The sequence below is a fragment of the Pogoniulus pusillus genome, chromosome 26 (assembly GCF_015220805.1).
Source record: "Pogoniulus pusillus isolate bPogPus1 chromosome 26, bPogPus1.pri, whole genome shotgun sequence".
Taxonomy (NCBI): domain Eukaryota; kingdom Metazoa; phylum Chordata; class Aves; order Piciformes; family Lybiidae; genus Pogoniulus; species Pogoniulus pusillus.
The window spans coordinates 8,599,895-8,617,039 of record NC_087289.1 but is presented as its reverse complement, the minus strand read 5'-3'; the positions used below and the strand labels follow the sequence as shown (position 1 = coordinate 8,617,039).

Sequence of the window (17,145 nt, the reverse complement as noted above, 5' to 3'; positions counted from 1 at the left end):
AACTGTGGTCTACAAAGCAGTAATGCTCCACCGAGGCATGGACAGGGATCACAGTTATATTAAACAGCCAAGCCTACAGCACTTTCAACTGCAGAGCTGTGTTTCAATTAAAAGGCAAAGAAAAAGATGCAATTAGAGGGTCTTTCAGTAGGAAGCACGAACAACAGCAGAACAGAGACTTTGCCTGGGCTTGGTCACCACTTAATAAAAGCCAATTTTGAAAGGGGAAGTGTCAGTACTGCACAAATGAATGAGGGTAGCACAATGGCATTATAGTTACCAAAAGAGAAATGAGACAAAGCCCAGCACAAAATTCCTTTGAAGGGAAAGAGATCCACTCAGCCAAAAAAAAAAGCTTCTATGCAAAACATTAGACTTGAAACATCATCTGGAACATTAACTCTGGAAAATACATAATAGTAGCCTGTCTTGTAGTTGACCACCTGAATAGATTAGATGGACCAAAATTATTTCCCTCTTCTCCAGCTTCCGAGGTGCCCTTACTCAAAGATAAACATATGCAGATGTAAGAAATGCATGCTGACATGTCAGCAGAGATCTTCTTCCAAATGAGGAAAAAAACACCACCACCACCAAAAATCTCTCTCTCCCTCTACCCCCCCCCTTCCCCACCCAATACACAGAAAACAAATCTTATTTGAAACTTCACAGGGAAATCTGTTTCACAGCATAACAGCTCCCTGGTGTGCCAAGAGCCACACTCAGTGACTAAGTTGATCAGCAAAACATGTCAGTGAGGCAAGCACAGCAAATCAGTAATGACCTTGTCTTGAAGAGTTAAAGCCTGACTGGAGCACTGCAGGCCTAGAGCTGTCCTTAGCTCCATTGAACCACCCTGCAGTAAGGCCAACAGCATAAAAATACACCCATATTGCCAGTGCACTAGCACTACATGCAGACTGCACAGCAGGGACTTCCAGTGCCCTCTGAGCACCCTCCCAGCTGTGACCAGCTTTCCACCATAGCTTGAGCAGTGACTGAGTGTCCTACAACTACACTACTGAGCCAAACTCCAGATAGAAACCCTTTTAGTTCACCTTAGTGTTAAATTGCAATGATGGCATTTTCATGCAGCGATGGAGTAACCAGCACTCTTTTGACAGTCACTGCAACCTGCTCTTAAGAAGTCAAGTTTTGCACCTCTCACTGTCAAGACATTTCTAGGAAGAAAAATCCTTTGCCTTGATACTCAGCTATTTGCAAAGCAATTATTTTTTCTTATGATTTCAAATGATGTAGGGGTAGCTTTCAGTGAAAGATGTCTTCTTTGCCTAGTAAACTAAGTACAAATAGCCAAGTTCTTAGGTTTCAGCACCTGTTAAACCCCAGACCTTCCAAGTTAAACCAGTCTAGCACAGTTAGACAATTGCACAGTCAAATGAAATAATCTGGTTCTCACATAACATGTCATGAGCCACCTTTCCTAATGCTTACCTTGTGCCAGCACTGTTGCCTTCTACCTTCTTAGAGACCTGGTGTGATGCTTTGGAAGTTACCTGCCCCCCACCCCCCCACACAATGAAATCACCCAGACTAGAGTCAGCTGGATGGAAGTTAAGCAATGAATCATAGACTCATAGAATCATAGAATCAACCAGGTTGGAAGAGACCTCCAAGATCATCTAGTCCAACCTATCACCCAGCCCTAACCAATCAACCAGACCATGGCACTAAGTGCCTCATCCAGGCTTTTCTTGAAGACCCCCAGGGACGGTGCCTCCACCACCTCCCTGGGCAGCCCATTCCAATGCCAATCACTCTCTCTGTGAAGAACTTCTTCCTAATATCCAGCCTATACCTACCCTGGCACAACTTGAGACTGTGTCCCCTTATTCTATTGCTGGTTGCCTGGGAGAAGAGGCCACTATATTTACAGCTTAGCACAATTTACAAACATATATATGCACAAATATTTACAGTTATATACAAGTTAAAAGTAATACAGAAACACAATACCCCTCCCAGAAATCAGACTGCCAGGAGGGCTCTCAACCCAAACCTCCTCCCCCTTCCCTTTTTCCCTCCCTTCAGAAATAAGCAGATCAACCCATGTATATCTCACATGATAATTCTGGAGAGGTCTGAGGTGAGATGTCAAAAAGGAAAAAGGGTTAGGTCAGATTAAAGAGTTAAGGCAGAGGCAACCACCCAGATCACCAGAGAGAGAAGCACCAGCACTGAGAGCTGAGCTGTGTGTGAGAAGAGAGTGTCTTACCTATGTTTTGACTAGTTGCATTTCTCAGCAGAAGAATGAGTGATATAGGGTACTGTTGTTTTCTTCTTTCTTCTCACACCTAAGGATTTCATTTCTCTCAGTAAAATATTCCAATTAGCCTCAAACCAGCACACCTGGTTCAGATGATTAAATGACTAGAAAACAGTTCATTCCCTGTCTGTAGAGCTATCTTACTGCAAGCCAGGAGCTTAAACATAATTGTGCTAGAAATACTCCCCTGCTTTTCCTTCACAAAGTCACCAGTTCTGTGAACAGTGAGAAAAGCACAAACCCAAACAAATCCATATCTAGCAATTACTCCAAACACCTGTACCAACCAGGCTCATTAAAAGTAATTGAGAGGCATGTAAATGATGTTCTACCATTAACCTGGCTCAATTATTCTGAGCTGCTGTGTCAAGTCACAAAGGCAGCAATGCTGGGTGCTTCTTTCTGAGAGAAAACAAAAAAGAGGGGGGGAAAGCACATTGCCGTGTAACTCCATGTTGTGCTAGCCCAAGAGGAGCACTCAATAATCACCAACCCAAAAGGCTCTTTTTAAAAAGGGCTCTTTCCTGTGGTCTTTGCAAAGGTATGAGTTTATACACAAGGACTTCAGCATTGTTCTGGCCCTCTGAAACTAGTTCTCAATCTTTCTATGATGTCTTAAGACCTCAGTCTTAAAATTTTGGCTAGATTCTGTTCAAGGGTTTGCACAGGACCTTCCTGCACTCGAGGGGAGACATGCATCTAACTTTGTCTTTTGACTAGAGGGGTTACTCCTACCCAGTGAGCTGTCTCCATCTTTAGGAAAAGGGTGAATCAGGGCTGGGGATGGGCTAGGGACAAGCTGGGGATTCTTGTGCTTCTCCTGGGCTTGCATCCCAAGGACAGCACTTACTAAATGACCATTGGAAGTGTGACTGGAAAGGCTTTCTGGTTTGCTACTAGCTGAGAAGAGCACACATGGAAACATTCCTTCAGAAAACATGACTTAGAGAAGATGTTGACAGCAATTTTCCAGGAGCACCAAGGACACAGGAACACTAGTTCCACTGCATCTAAGGAGATTGGGCAACCAAATGCCTTCAGGTCTCTGAATATCTCAGATGAGAATCAGGATTCCTTTCTCCCCTGAGGTGACTTCATTCATGATCTGCTTGTCTTCTTACATAGCATTCTATTAGCCCAACAGCATACCACCTCAGCACATGTTGGGAAAACAACAACAGCAAGGTGTCACAGGGAGTGTTAAGACATATGGGGGGAATAATACTACGTTAATAGGAACGCTGTCAGCTTCGCCGCCTGTAGCAGTTCTTTCACACCTCTGCTATCATGGGTATAGCTTTTTCTTTTTCTGGCTGTGGACTCAAGGCAGATTTCATTTACCCTGGTGAGTGAAATGGCTTCAGTTTCTGCCAGCCACCCTGAAGTAGTTTCAGATTTATTCTGAAACAAGGAGAGAACAGAATCCCAGCATTTTGGGAACAAATGATTTTACCACAGCCTGGGAATTTTCAAGCATGACATATCCATCAGTTTTCCTTTCTGACTAATGTTTGGCAAAATGTAACTGCCAGAACTTTTAAATTCAAAGCAAATTGTTTGTTATTTGTTCCAAACCACATATTAGATGGCAGTGACAAAAGTTTCCATACAGTCTTTGTGGGCTGGCATGCATAGCTACCCTATGACCTACGCCGAGGAACAGCCCTGGAGCTTGGAGACACTTAAATCCACTGAGGCAACCGTGTGAAAACACAGCTGGGCCCAGCAGCTCCTGCTGCAGCAGTAAATCCTGCATTGCCCCTCTGCACATCCCTTAAGCCTTAAGGTCTTTAGAGGTGAAATCATGAGCTCTCCTTCTCAATGCAGTTGCTTTTTGGCACTAAAAAGTCCTCTGAGGCAAGGACGGTTTGGCATATTTTTGGTGTCTGCCCACCAAGCTCTTAAAAAATTAAGTTATTAATCATCTAAACATTTACCTCCCTTGCACTAAGGTTTTCTGGCCAGAAAGTCCCATAGGTGGTCATTTCAAATATGACTCTGCTTCCATTGAAGACTTTTGAATTAACAAAGTCTGAAGTAGGGACAAATGCACCTTGTGATAATTACTGCCTAGCACTACACTTTTAAAGCTGTCAGCTGAGCTCCTAGTTTATATTTCACTAATCTGCTTATTTGGTCTAAAAACAAAAACAAAACAAAACCCAACAAAACACAAACCTCAGATTCATCATGTAGTTTATCTGAAGTCTACAGATACAGCAAAGCATTGCCTGCAAGAAGGAAGAGGAGTTTGCAGCAAAATTGTTTTGTAACAGATGTATCAATGGAAAAAGTTAGTAACTGGGAGTGTTCTCTCTTCCCCGACTCACAGTTGCTATTAGTGCTGGTCTTTAGGGTGTAGCTTTCCTCTTGGGTTTCTGTGTTTGTTTTACGTATTGCTTTCCTCTTCCTTTTGGTCAGGAGCCTTTTTATGATCAGGCAAGATAATACAGAGCAGCAGCACTGACTCTGCAGGACAAAAATGAGCCTTTGCTTCACATATCCAAGAGACAAATGGAGGTAAGTAGAAACAAATAGATTAAGCTGTTTGGGCTGGGGAATTGCTGTCAGTTTGTTATTTGGGAGTTACTAACAACTAGTCTATTGGATTTGTTCTCATTCTTTTCCTCTATTTGACTGCAATGTTGAGAATTTAACTGATGTCCAGCATGGAAATGTACTGAAGTTGTAATTGCATTCAGGCCTTTGGTAGGGGTTACAGAGTTGGTTAAAGCAGAAATCCTTTAAACAGATTTTCCTGGGCCTTCATAGCAGAAGGATACTTTCCCTTCTCCTTTTCCCTCATCTTGCAAAGCATCCCTGTCCTTCTTTGCTGTGCACACTATACCTAGTCACAGAGTTTATCCTGCTCCTATTATCTTCCTGCATTTCATATATATTACAGAGGTTGTGTTTGCTCAGCTGTATTGAATCCTATTATAAAAGCAGGGTGCAGAGGGCAGTTTCTGGATGTACAGTGAATCTCTGTAACTAATAAACTATAGCACCTGCTCTGCTGGAAGTGTCAATGTGAACCCAGAGTTGACAGGGTAAGTGATCTCGCTTCATAATCCTATAACACTGATACAATTTGGTGGTACTGGCGTAAAAGAGATACTGAGAGCTAAGCTGGACTTTGAGATAAATTGAAAATGGCATCTTTAAAGGAAAACCACTGAGGATGGGGTTTGATGGCATGCAGATCCTTTACTCACAGGGTGTCATATCTGGCAGTGAGGTGGATGAAAACAGTCTTGTTTATTGTGTTGTACAAAGGTGGTGAATATTTCAGTTCAAAGAAGGAAAAGGTGCATGCCCAGACAAGGCTCCACATGTGCATCCAGAGCAGACAATGAAAGACTAGGTATTCTTAATGCCTCCTCTTTCTGTTTTCTAAACTATCTCTTGTGAATCTTGACACTTATTGAGATGGAGGGTTTTTTTCTGTGCTATTCAGTAAATATGCCTAATATGAAACCTTAAGCCACATTAGTTTTTTGTGCACACCTATGCTATGTTTTCTGTCTCCAGCTGCATTATCATGGTTTTTAGAGACAGGTTTCCAGACTCGACTGCCCCCAAAGAAATCTTTGCTATTTACTGATTGTTCTATTGTATGCCTCTTTAAAACTTTCCTAAGAAAATATGGATAGCAAAAAGTTGCAGGTCAGAGGCCACAAAGTTAGTTTATATATGAAATGGAATGATCATTTTTCCAAAATATTTTGTGCCATCAGCAGGTTTTGTAGATTTGTTTCTCCTTCCATTGTCACAGAACAGACACTATGCTGTATCAGACAGTAGAGTTGCACTGATGAAGTGTAACTTACAAGAGGACATTAGCTCTGCAAGGGTGTTGGAGAGGAACAACCTTGAACTGAAGATGTATAAATTAGCTTTCTGTTGGTCACATAACCTCTGGCTTCTCCCATCCTTCTCCTGCCCGACCTTCTCTCTTGTGTGTACCCAAAGCTCCTTGAAGCTGACTGGGTATTCATACAGTGCCTGCAAGTGTCTTGCTCTTCTGTAGCAGCACAGCCCAGATAATAAATCAAATGTTCTGGCTTTATTCATCCCTTTCCATAGCAAAAAAAAAAACCTCTGAAGTTGATGGAATTTTTTACATGACAGTACCAGACCTGAAAGTATGACTGTCAGGTCACTGGCTTCATGGAAACACTGAGTTAAATGCATTTATATTGGCAAATCCATGCCCCAGCTGCTTTCCAAAATTCATCTTTTCTCTTCCACCAAGACCTCCAGTATACTTCTTGCTGCAGATGTTAGCTTTTCATACACTACACTGAGACAGAAACAGAAGTGGTCACACTTTCAAGCTGTCAGACTGGTAAAAAGGGAAGAGAGAGGAAGTCCTGTGTTAGGAAGGTCAAAATAGGAATAAAACTACTTTGAAACCTCAAAACTGGAATACACTGTGGAAGAGCCAATTGATCTTAGAAACAAAACCAAAAACAAACCAAACAAAGTAAAAGAAGAAGCTGTCAGCATGGCATAATGCAGTCATCAGGCAAATTTGATCAGGGAATGTTTGTTGGGATTGTTGTTGTTGTTGTTGTTGTTTTAAAGGAAAGGAAGAAACATTCCCTGATGTGAAATCGTGATGGTTTGGGAGTTGCCCACCCCCCACTCTTATGAAAATCACACAGACTGCACTCAGCTGAGCTGGAAATTAAGGAATGGAGCTTAGCTCAATATACCAACAGATAATTACAATATATATACAGCTATAGACAGAAATGTACAAGTTACAAAACTAATGCAGGAACACACCTCTCCCAGAAACCAGAGTCCCCAGGAGGGGCTTCCAACCACACTTTCACCTCCTTTCCACCCCTCTACCTTATCCCAGACTTTGCCTTACGTTCAAGGTGACTTTGGAGAATTGGCCAGGAGGGTTAGAAAGCAGACAGACAGCAAGTTAGGGAGAGAAGGGAGGCAGCCAGAGCCAGAGAGAGTAACTGCGTTATTTATATTTATGATCATGTTTTTCTACATCTCAGCAAGCCTGAGTGCAGTAGAAATCACCATTGTTTCCTTTTCACAGCCTATAATCTAATTCTTCTCACCAAAATATCCCAGCTAGCCTCAAATTAGCAGAGAAATGTCAGAAAGCAAAATATTTTCAAGAGAAATATATTAGGAATGAGCAAAATCTATTTCATCTGGTTTTCTACTAACCCCTTCTGGGTGCTTGACAGCTATTTAAATAATTTCTTAAGTTCATTTGAAAAAAGAGAGAGAGAAAAGAGGAAGAGAAAGTTTGCTTTCCCATCCCCTCAATTAGAGAAAAATCACCACATCTTTTTATGTTGAGAGATAGCTGATGAATGTCGTGTCGTATCTCACTGCCTCTGCATCTGACAGGAATCAAAGCAGAGATTTTGAAAGGCAAGTGTCTTTGAACTGCTAATTATGCTTTAAAAAGGAAGTGTTTCACTTGTTTCTTAATGAAATTTCTACTTTTATCTACTTTTATTTTCTTCTGCCACTTTTCTCCTGGATGCTATGAAGCCATGTGGAAACCAGCAGCAATCTGATTAGACTGTGATGTTTGAAAAAGTGGGGGAAACATCCAGATTTTACTGCACATCCAAAGCTTCTGGTGACTTGTTGAGAAATGCTGGCAGAGGTATTATGTTCATGAGCAGACATCTAAAAAGCTGTGAACCTTCTGAGTGTGAGAGCAGGAATTTAGCTCAATTTCACCTTTCCCAGGAATTTCACTTAATTCCTGCTTCTGCAACTCTCTCTGTGGGGCCTTATTCTGAAAGGGATTTAAAACATCCAGGCAAAAGCTGCACTCAACCGAATCTATTCAAGCAAGACCAATTACCAAACAGGAGGATAAGTCATAGGAAGGAAAAGATAACAAGTGCTAGGCCAGCAATTTGGCATTGTCTCTAATTCTACTACATTCAAGTACTTTAGAAAAGGTTCAAAAAAAAAAAAAAAAAAAGAAAAAGGGAAAATAAAAACCAACCCCAGAAACAAACAACCCAGCAAAACCTGTGCAAACAACAAACATCCTTGCCTCAGCACAACCCCTCAGAGCCTCAAATCTTTTCACTTTCATCCTTCTCTAATTTTAATGCTTCTTAAGTGAGACTAAAAGGTGACATTCCAAGAGTTCTGGGTTAGGCAGAAAATAGTATATTTTTGTCTGCTCTGCTGAACACAGGGAGTTTTGATCTGCCAGGGAAGAAGTTGTTTTCTGTGGTCAACATCAGGCTGTATCTTGAAAATTGAGAAGCTTCAGGCTAGGAAAACACTGGAATATGAGGCTATGAGAAAGTGCAACTTGCAGATTGTGTAAGTGAGGAATTGTAAAGCCCTCAGTACCTGATGCAGATAAACAAGGTTTACACTGTCACTCTCTAACTGCTAGAGTCATGGATTTTGCCAATGTTAAGCAGATCCAGAATTACTTTTAAAACTTCTAATATTCTGTGATTATAGTCCATGAACTTTAGAAAGGAATACAAGTTTTGTGCTAACTCCTGTGATCTTCAGACTGTGTGAGACAGTATATGTCCAAGAGGGCCGATTCTCATCTTCCTTAAAGCTATCTTAAAACAGCCTTACACATACAGGCTGATTAAAATGACAGTCAGGCCTAGTAGTCAGTTTATAATTGCTCCTTTTCCCTGGCTGGTTTGTCCTCCGTCTTCCTGTGAAGAGTGCATATATGGGGAAAGGTTTATAACATATTTATAAGTAGTACAATTCAGAAACTACATAAATGGTAATAGCAAAGAGTCATTTGCTCCTCATCAGTAAAAGGGCTTTCAGAGACTGCCATGCAGCAGAGCCTGGGATTAGCTTTGAATTGCCTCTTCTGTGAAAACTTCTTCCACTGTTTTATCCACTTACAAACATACTTAATGTCCACCCTCTTGTAGTCCTTGCAAGAGTGTTTAGAAGTTCAGCTAATCTAACTGGGATTAAGATGCAGACATTTGACACTATAAAAACATAAATCCATAGTGTGCTGACAGTGTGCTTACATGTTTCTGCTACTCTGACACTGACTGGATGGAACACTGTGAGCATGATAGCACTAGGAGGATGCTAAACTGCAGAAAGCAATTGGATGCTATTTCCAAGAGGTACTGAGGAACCAGAGCTGGACCTGAAGTATGGAAAAGGCTTGTCTAGAAACACATGGCAATCTTCTAATAGTAGCAGTGCTGAGTCAGGGCAGGGGGCACTTTTGGGAGGCATGTTGATCCCCTCCATAAAAAATGTACTTAAGGTGAAAAGTAGAAGGAAAAGAGAAGTAGGATGCACAAAGCACAGAGTTCAGTTCATTTTATCTTATGCCTTGAATAGGCAAAGAAAGAGCTGAGCAATCTCAATGAAATGGCTAATGGGGCACTATATAGAAAGCTTCTCAATGTGAGCCTGGGAAACATTAAAACAGTGAAAGAATCATGACAGCAACAGAGTAACTTGGTAAACTCTGAAATTGTACATGGTGAGAGAGGCTGAGCTCAGTTAAAAGGAGTGCAGATAGGATGTATAAAGAATTATGGCCCTGCTCCATCACTGTACAGACTAAACAGCCCCAGCATGTTAATTAAATCAAGCAGTCAGTGAGGAACAGCAAGGATGTGTGCTGTTTGGCCTGTATAGGTTGGAAGCAAACGCTCCCATCTCTGTCACAGTGCAGCCTCTCTTGGAGAACTGTAGGCTAATCACATTCGTTACAATTAAGGCCGTAAAGGCAACCACATAAGTACATTAGACCAAAAATCCCATCTAGCCAAAAATTCATCTATGCACGTTAGCGATAACCTTACATGGGGAAATTAGCCTCTATCTCCCATTTTCCAGTGCTGACATTTGCATGTCCCCACATGATCAGTGTTTTTCCTGGAAGCATCAGTAAACCACATAGGAGATGTGTTATGTATCAGATGAACATCACAGAGGGAAGATACGAGCTGAACAGCTGTTCTTTGCATGAAGCACATCTTTTACTTTTTACCTCAGGGTGGGTAATTCTGGAATCTCCACAACTGGAGATTTTGGAAAACTGGTTAGACAAACCAGGGAGAAGTGATGCAGGTAAAGCTGCAGCTGACACACGGCAGGAGGTGACCTGTAAGGGGCCTCCCAGTCTCTATTATTTCTCTGATTTAATGCTTCTGTTTCACTACCTACACAGCTGGTCCTGTATTAGCTGTCAAATAAGTGAAACCATGCAGGATGACTTAGATTAGGCCAGTTTGGAGTGCTTGCTTTGATTTTATGAGCAGTCCTCAAGCTCTGGAGGACAGCTACGAGCACAGCAACTCTTTGTGCTTTCAGGCTGCTGGAAAGCTGAAGTCTTTCCCAGCAAATAAATGGTTGTGCATGCAAACACAAACCATTTAACAGCTCCTTAGAAAATACCCAGTTGCCTGCATTAGCCTGTGATGCTGCTTGAGTGATATGTATTCCTCTGCTGTAGTGGTATTGCTATCACAATATTAACTTCTGAGTAAGGGAACAGACTTCATCTGTGTGTTTGGAGGCAAAAGTTCTAAAAATTAGGAGGAAAAATGTCCGTTTCTGACCTTATCCTCCAGCTGAGCTCTGAGAACTTTGATCTCTTATGATAGGATGGGATCAGCATGTTCAAGCATGATCCAGATTAGCGTATTTAACCCTGAATTCCTGACTATATCATGCCCCTGCATGTTTGCAGTCTGCTGAGCTCACCAGTGTCAGGTGAGTGGAGGCCATGATTCAGTACTCATCTGTGTGCTATTGGTAGCACTGAGAAGAGGAGCAAAGGCTTTGCCATGATGGTGAGGTAATGCCATTGATTCTGCCCAGGCTGAAATCACTTAACAGCATCAGGTCTCACTGGCTTCAGTGGCAGAGGAATGATTCCTTTTAAAAGTTGTCTCTCAACAGCAAGATTAAAAGAGAGAAAGTTGAGATGTGGTTTGTCCAAGCCTGGTTGCTTTCACTGTACCCCTGACACATAGAGCCTTACTTTCCTTTCTCTGTCCCAGGGGCATTGAGGCAGCAGCTTGTGCATCCTCTCCTCAAAGCCTTGCTTCAGGCTGGAGCACTGCCACTCACTGATTTCAGCTTGGCTACCAGCTTTCAGACTTCAGATGAACACAGACTGATGGTCTGGTTCTTGGAATGGTTTGGGGTTTGTTTGTTTTTTTTTTTTTTAGTATTTTGTTCTGTAACTTGATTTTGTGCCACCTGAAACACAAGAGGTCTGATCTGCATTTTAGATATTTACCTTAACAATCTGAATCAGATGGAAATTCAAAGCAAAGTTTGAACATCTGAGTAAATTGCATCTTGCAATACTAGCCCTTCAGTGCCCTACTTGAGCCATGGCCAAGCAAATAACACACAAAAAACAAAGTTGACATCAACTCCGATACAGAGGGCTAAAAGTAACCTTTCACAGAAACACGGAGTCACAGAACTTTACAAATTGGAAGGGACCTTCAGAGATGGAGTCCAACCTTGATTCCCTAGAGTAGTTTGCACAGGAATGCATCCAGGTGGGTTTTGAAAGTCTCCAGAGAAGGAGGCTCCACAACCTCTTTGGGCAGCCTGTTCCAGTGCTCCATTACCCTCACTGTAAGTTTCTCCTCATGTTGAGGTGAAACCTTCTATGTTTCAATTTATAGCTGTTGTTCCTTGTTTTATTGCTACTGACCACCAGTTCATCCTGGGCTGTAGCTACTGCACTGCTTCAAACCAGGCAGCTCAGTGGGACATCAGCATCATCCACTATGCTACAGCTTACCAGACCAAACTTTATGCTGCTGTAATACTTAGCCCCAAATCCACATATGTTGGCCAGCTGGATAACTGAAAATCCAAAATGTTTAATACCTTCCAGTGCACTGACTGAATACCCAAATATTCTGGGGATAGATTTGCCATGGCTCCAGGCCTAGTTCTGCAAGTGCAGGCGTGGTGCATCCACTCCAGGTACTCTTGAATTACTGTGTTCCTGCCCTGAGTGCATTAGGCACCCCAGTTCAGTATTCCTTTTTGCAGATGTGCTATTCTTTTGGGCAGATGTACATCAGGTTTCAGTTTCCCTGAAGCTCATGTATTGTGCTATTCTTTTGGGCAGATGTACATCAGGTTCCAGTTTCCCTGAAGCCCATGTATTGCATGTGCACTTGATATGCTCAAGAGTTTAGAATGTCCTGGATTTAGAGCTGTCTATCACAAAGCAAAGAATCTTGAAAGCACACGTGTATTTGAACAAGAAGAGCCAGGTCTTCATCTGGCAAGAGAACTTTCATCTCCCTGCAGCAGACTTTCTCCAAATTTACTCTCTCAGTTGTACTCAGGGGAAGTTTAAGATTTATCTGGGTCAGAAAATACCTTCATTTGAGTTCCTTTACCGCCAAGAAACAGGTAGAGCTGCTCCCATTATTTCAGAGAGATTGGTTTTTTGGTGGTTTTTTAGAAAACCCTGGTTCTCTTTTTAAAATACTCTTTTTCAAAAGGCTCTTATTTTGAGGGCTTAGGAGTCATAATGAATCAAAGCCTGTGAATGCAATTCAGTGTTGAGTCACGGGTCCCTCTCAAGTATGTGCTGGAGTCAAATCATGTCCATGTAAGGCGGTTGGCAGTAGCTTTGGAAATACCTGTTCTCTATCCCAGTCTGCAGTAATTCCAGCTCACTTTTTTTAATAGAAGCAAATAAACATATTTTCCTGCAGGCATCAGATACTGTCTTACTAACCATTCCTGTACCTGTGTGCTGCTGCATAGGATGGGAAGGGAGAGTCTGAAATGTATTATGTGCTGTGAGCATGTCTCATGCTGTTAAGAATCATGATACAGTTAGATCCTTCTTTTCTCTCGTCTTTTACTCCACTCTGAACAAAGCCAAACAACTAAAATCTCTATGTCAGATTTAGGAGCACGTTGCAGTGCCTGACTGAAGCAAAACTTTAGCTGTGCATGCATGTAGGGATTGTAATTCTGTATAAGTAACTGAATCTGATTGCAGAAATGGTACTGGAGAACCCATACACAGAGAACTGCTTTGTGATCTGTGATTGCCAACAGAAGAACAGGCAAGCAGCAACAGAACAAGGGGACACAGTCTCAAGTTGTGCCAGGGGAAGTATAGGCTGGATGTTGGGAGGAAGTTCTTCCCAGAGAGAGTGATTTCCCATTGGAATGGGCTGCCCAGGGAGGTCCTGGAGTCGCTGTCCCTGAAAGTGTTGAAGAAAAGCCTGGATGAGGCACTTAGTGCCATGGTCTAGTTGACTGGCTAGGGCTGGGTGCTAGGTTGGCCTGGATGATCTTGGAGGTCTCTTCCAACCTGGTTGATTCTATGATTCTGTGATTCTATAACTGGTTTGTACTGCTCTCTGTCCCCCATCACATAGCTCTTGTCCTGTCACACTCATGCAACATTTTCAAAATCAGTGCCTGTATTTTGTCAGTTATTATTGGACTGTTTGAGTATTTTGATTCAGAGATTGCCCAAGCTGAGGAGGTGATCAGAACCAAACAGTTCCAGGCACTGATGGCTGAGCCATGCACACAGAAGTACACTTCCTTCCCAGGAGCCCTTATCACTGGCCCCAGCACATGACTGATACCCCTAGCTCTACCCCTAGCAGGAGCATCATGCTCCTGCTCACTTTGAAGAATTCTCTTTGCCTCTTGCATATTTCTGACTAACCCTTTACCTCATTTTACCCATTTGGAGTATATGCTTGTGCCATGTCACTGCATGAATTGTGCTGCTCCAAGTAATCAGCTAATGATCCACTGGGGGCATGTGGGAACTTTGCCATCTTACTACCAAGTCAGTTAGACACATATCTCTGTTGTGTGTGATACCTCCTCTTAATAATTGAAACAGCAATCTTAACAGCCTCCCAGTCAGCTGCTGATCATAATCTAGTGGGAAAGCAGTGCTCAGGCAGGACAGGCTTTCAGGTTTTAATGGCTCTTTGTGTTTCCAGGTTCTGGGAAGGAAAAGGTGCTGAAAAATAAAACGAACATTTGAAACCATTTATAATCTGCTTTTGTGGATTCAGATAGGTGAAGATAAACATCTGACTATGTTTGTCAAGGAAAACAAACTGCCATGCTGAACAGCTGGAGGCTTAGCCATCTCCAGAGCAAAGTCCATCAAACCTAGAGATGTGGCAAACTGCCAGACAGCTGGGCATGTGTCATTTTGATGGTCACACAGGAATGCCCTCAGGGCAAGAGGGGATTAACAATAACTCTCTGAAGCCTCAAGGGCCTCATTTTTGAGCTTCCCATGGCAGTATATTTCTTCTTACATTTTCACTTTTTTTTTCCTCTAAGATTCACTCTTCATGTAAACCCTCTAAGGAAACTCCTTGTAAGATAGATGTACATTACCCTTTCAGGAGAAAATGAACCTGTTTCAGAAAAACAAATACTGAAATCTATTTAGTAATGCCTCTCATGTATATATCTCTCACACACATCTTCTCCAAACATTAGTTCAGAAACCATTTATTGCAACTTCATTACCATAATCCAGATAGCACAGATTATTTCTATAGTGATGCTCTAATACTAATTTGCAAGAGTGGAAGGCAATTTGCTATCCTAACAAATTATTTCTGTCCTTGGATGAAGTAAGTAGACAGCAAAGACAGTGCCTCTGGCTAATTGGAAACACTAGATGGATAGCCATAATGTTCTGCATGTGAAGTCTAGTGGTGGAGATGTTAATAACATGCAATTCAACTCCTGCAGAATTAAGACTATAAACTTCATACTCATCTCCAAGCAGAATCCTGGTGGTCTTGGTCTTCTGAAAGGTGTCAAAAGATCACTTCTTCATAATGACCAGGAAAATATGGATCCAAATAACAATGTCCAGCTATTTACATGAATGATTCTTCTCAAAGCTGCCTTTCACAGCTAACTATATACAATACACACTGAGCTTATAAAAACAGTCATACACTTCATTTACTGACTCCCTTCATGAAAATGGATGGAATGAAGCCCAAATCCAAGTCTAGCAGTCTAACATAAATCTAACATACGAGCCTCTATGCAAAATGAAAGATTTGTTGGACACTGTCCTTTACTACAGTTAAAAACACTTATGAAGTCCTTGTGTACAGACCCATGTGCTGATGATAACAAATGCAGTAGGGCAGCCAGTCTAGAAATTATTTCTACATCTCTCTTCTCCTTCTTTAAAGGAGGGGTTTAGGGCTAAAGCAGAGGACGAGAAAGATTAGTTTTCAGTCATCACGCCTGATACAGATACAAGGCATGATCACCATGGTTCCCAGAGTTTGTCCCTATTCGTTCTAGTCCTCTTTTGTCTCTATGTAGATGATAAAGACCATCCCATCTCACAGTGGTTTTCAAGTACATCCCTGACCAGCAAGTCACTGCCTTCCACTAGGTCATGAAGCTAGAGGTGCTTAGACAAGCTGTAGAGATCATCCTTGATTGCCAGAAGGGAGGTAAAATTTGATGAAAGATTCCTGTAAGAGTTTGAGAATTGAGTTTATCATCAAACCTTGCTGTGACAAGAACGCCATTCAGCCAGCCGGTGCGATTGCTCATCAGTGGGAACACTGGATGCAGAACCAGTGGCATGGAGACAGGACAACTGGACCACTCAGCTCTGCCAAGGCTTGAAGTACAACTTGGCTTGTCATGCTCTGATCAGAAGCAAACAGGCTCTTCTCTGCCTGTGAATCCTAGAGCCCAGTGAGCAGCACAGCGTGCAGATCTGGGCCAAAGTGAACAAGCAGCATCTGCCAACATATTTGCAAGAACTGTTGTACCCACAGCTGTGCTCAGCAGGAATACTGTTTGTGGGGGAGAAAAAGTGATTAGTATCTAGCAATTGGCTTTTGCTAGAGTCACCTTCAGACTAGTCAGGCATAGTCCTACTTAATCTGCCTGCATTTCCAGAGCACTGATCATTATGTATCTTTGTATCGTGGCCATCCATCACACCACCAGTTTCCCATCTAAATACTGCCAACAGCACTGTGACTAGCCCTGTAGTGACACTCTCTCCTTTTCCCTCTGCATCTTATTATTTAAGTTGCTGCTGGCAAAGAAAAAGAAAGTAGCTGTGTCCATAGAAACATTAGCAAAACTGTCAGCTTAATCAATGCTGATCCTTTCCCCCTCAGCCCTGCTTCTCTGCTGCTCCTTTCTGGGGAAGCAGAAGAGCTCTGTAAATTCATCACTGGGCCCAGTCATCCAGAAATACTGCTCATTTTCCTGAAAGCTTTTGGTAACCTGGCTGTGTCCAACTCCACATGTCATGTCCCTCTTGGCCACCCAAGGTAAAGCCACTGTCAGGGTTCCCAGAGCCCATGCTTCTCACCTGGTTAGCACAAGCATCTCTAGTAGCAGGCAGGCAGAGCAGGAAACCTTCCTGCTCTCTTCAGATTAATCATCATGGAGAACAGGATTGCAACAACACTAAAGGCAAAGCAGAGCAGTAGAAAGTCTGGCTGCTTGGAAAGAGACAATCAAAGAAACGTGTTGAAAGGTTTTCCAGAACCTTGGAAGCTGCAATGATTGTAAGTAGTTCCTGATCCAGTCTATTCTAACATGCACTTTCAGTTTGGAAGAGTGTGGGCAAACCTCCACTAGCAATTCAGCTCTATTCAGCTTGCGTATTGCCACCTGGGATGTTACTGAGCGACAGCACAGTGTAACGGGGAGCAAAGCTGCAGATGGTACCGCTTAATGTGAGCTATGAAGAACTCGCTATGAGGTGATCTTCCTGGACTCCAGCTCCCCATGAAGTCAGGGAGAACTGACAGGCAGTCTCACATGTGAGTACAGAGCTGCAGCTGCCACCACTGCCTTTTATT

At 42.4% G+C, this 17,145-nt stretch overlaps 1 protein-coding gene across 1 annotated transcript in view; it reads left to right on the top strand.

The window, feature by feature from the left end:
• Positions 1-4,762: 4,762 nt before the first annotated feature.
• The window catches only part of KCNMB2 (potassium calcium-activated channel subfamily M regulatory beta subunit 2), a 173,368-nt gene continuing 160,985 nt past the window's right edge, over positions 4,763-17,145 (top strand). Inside the window, exon 1 of the mRNA XM_064164817.1 lies at positions 4,763-4,807. Coding sequence (XP_064020887.1) covers positions 4,770-4,807 — 38 coding nt within the window. The 5' untranslated portion in view covers positions 4,763-4,769. The remainder of the gene's footprint in view (positions 4,808-17,145) is intronic.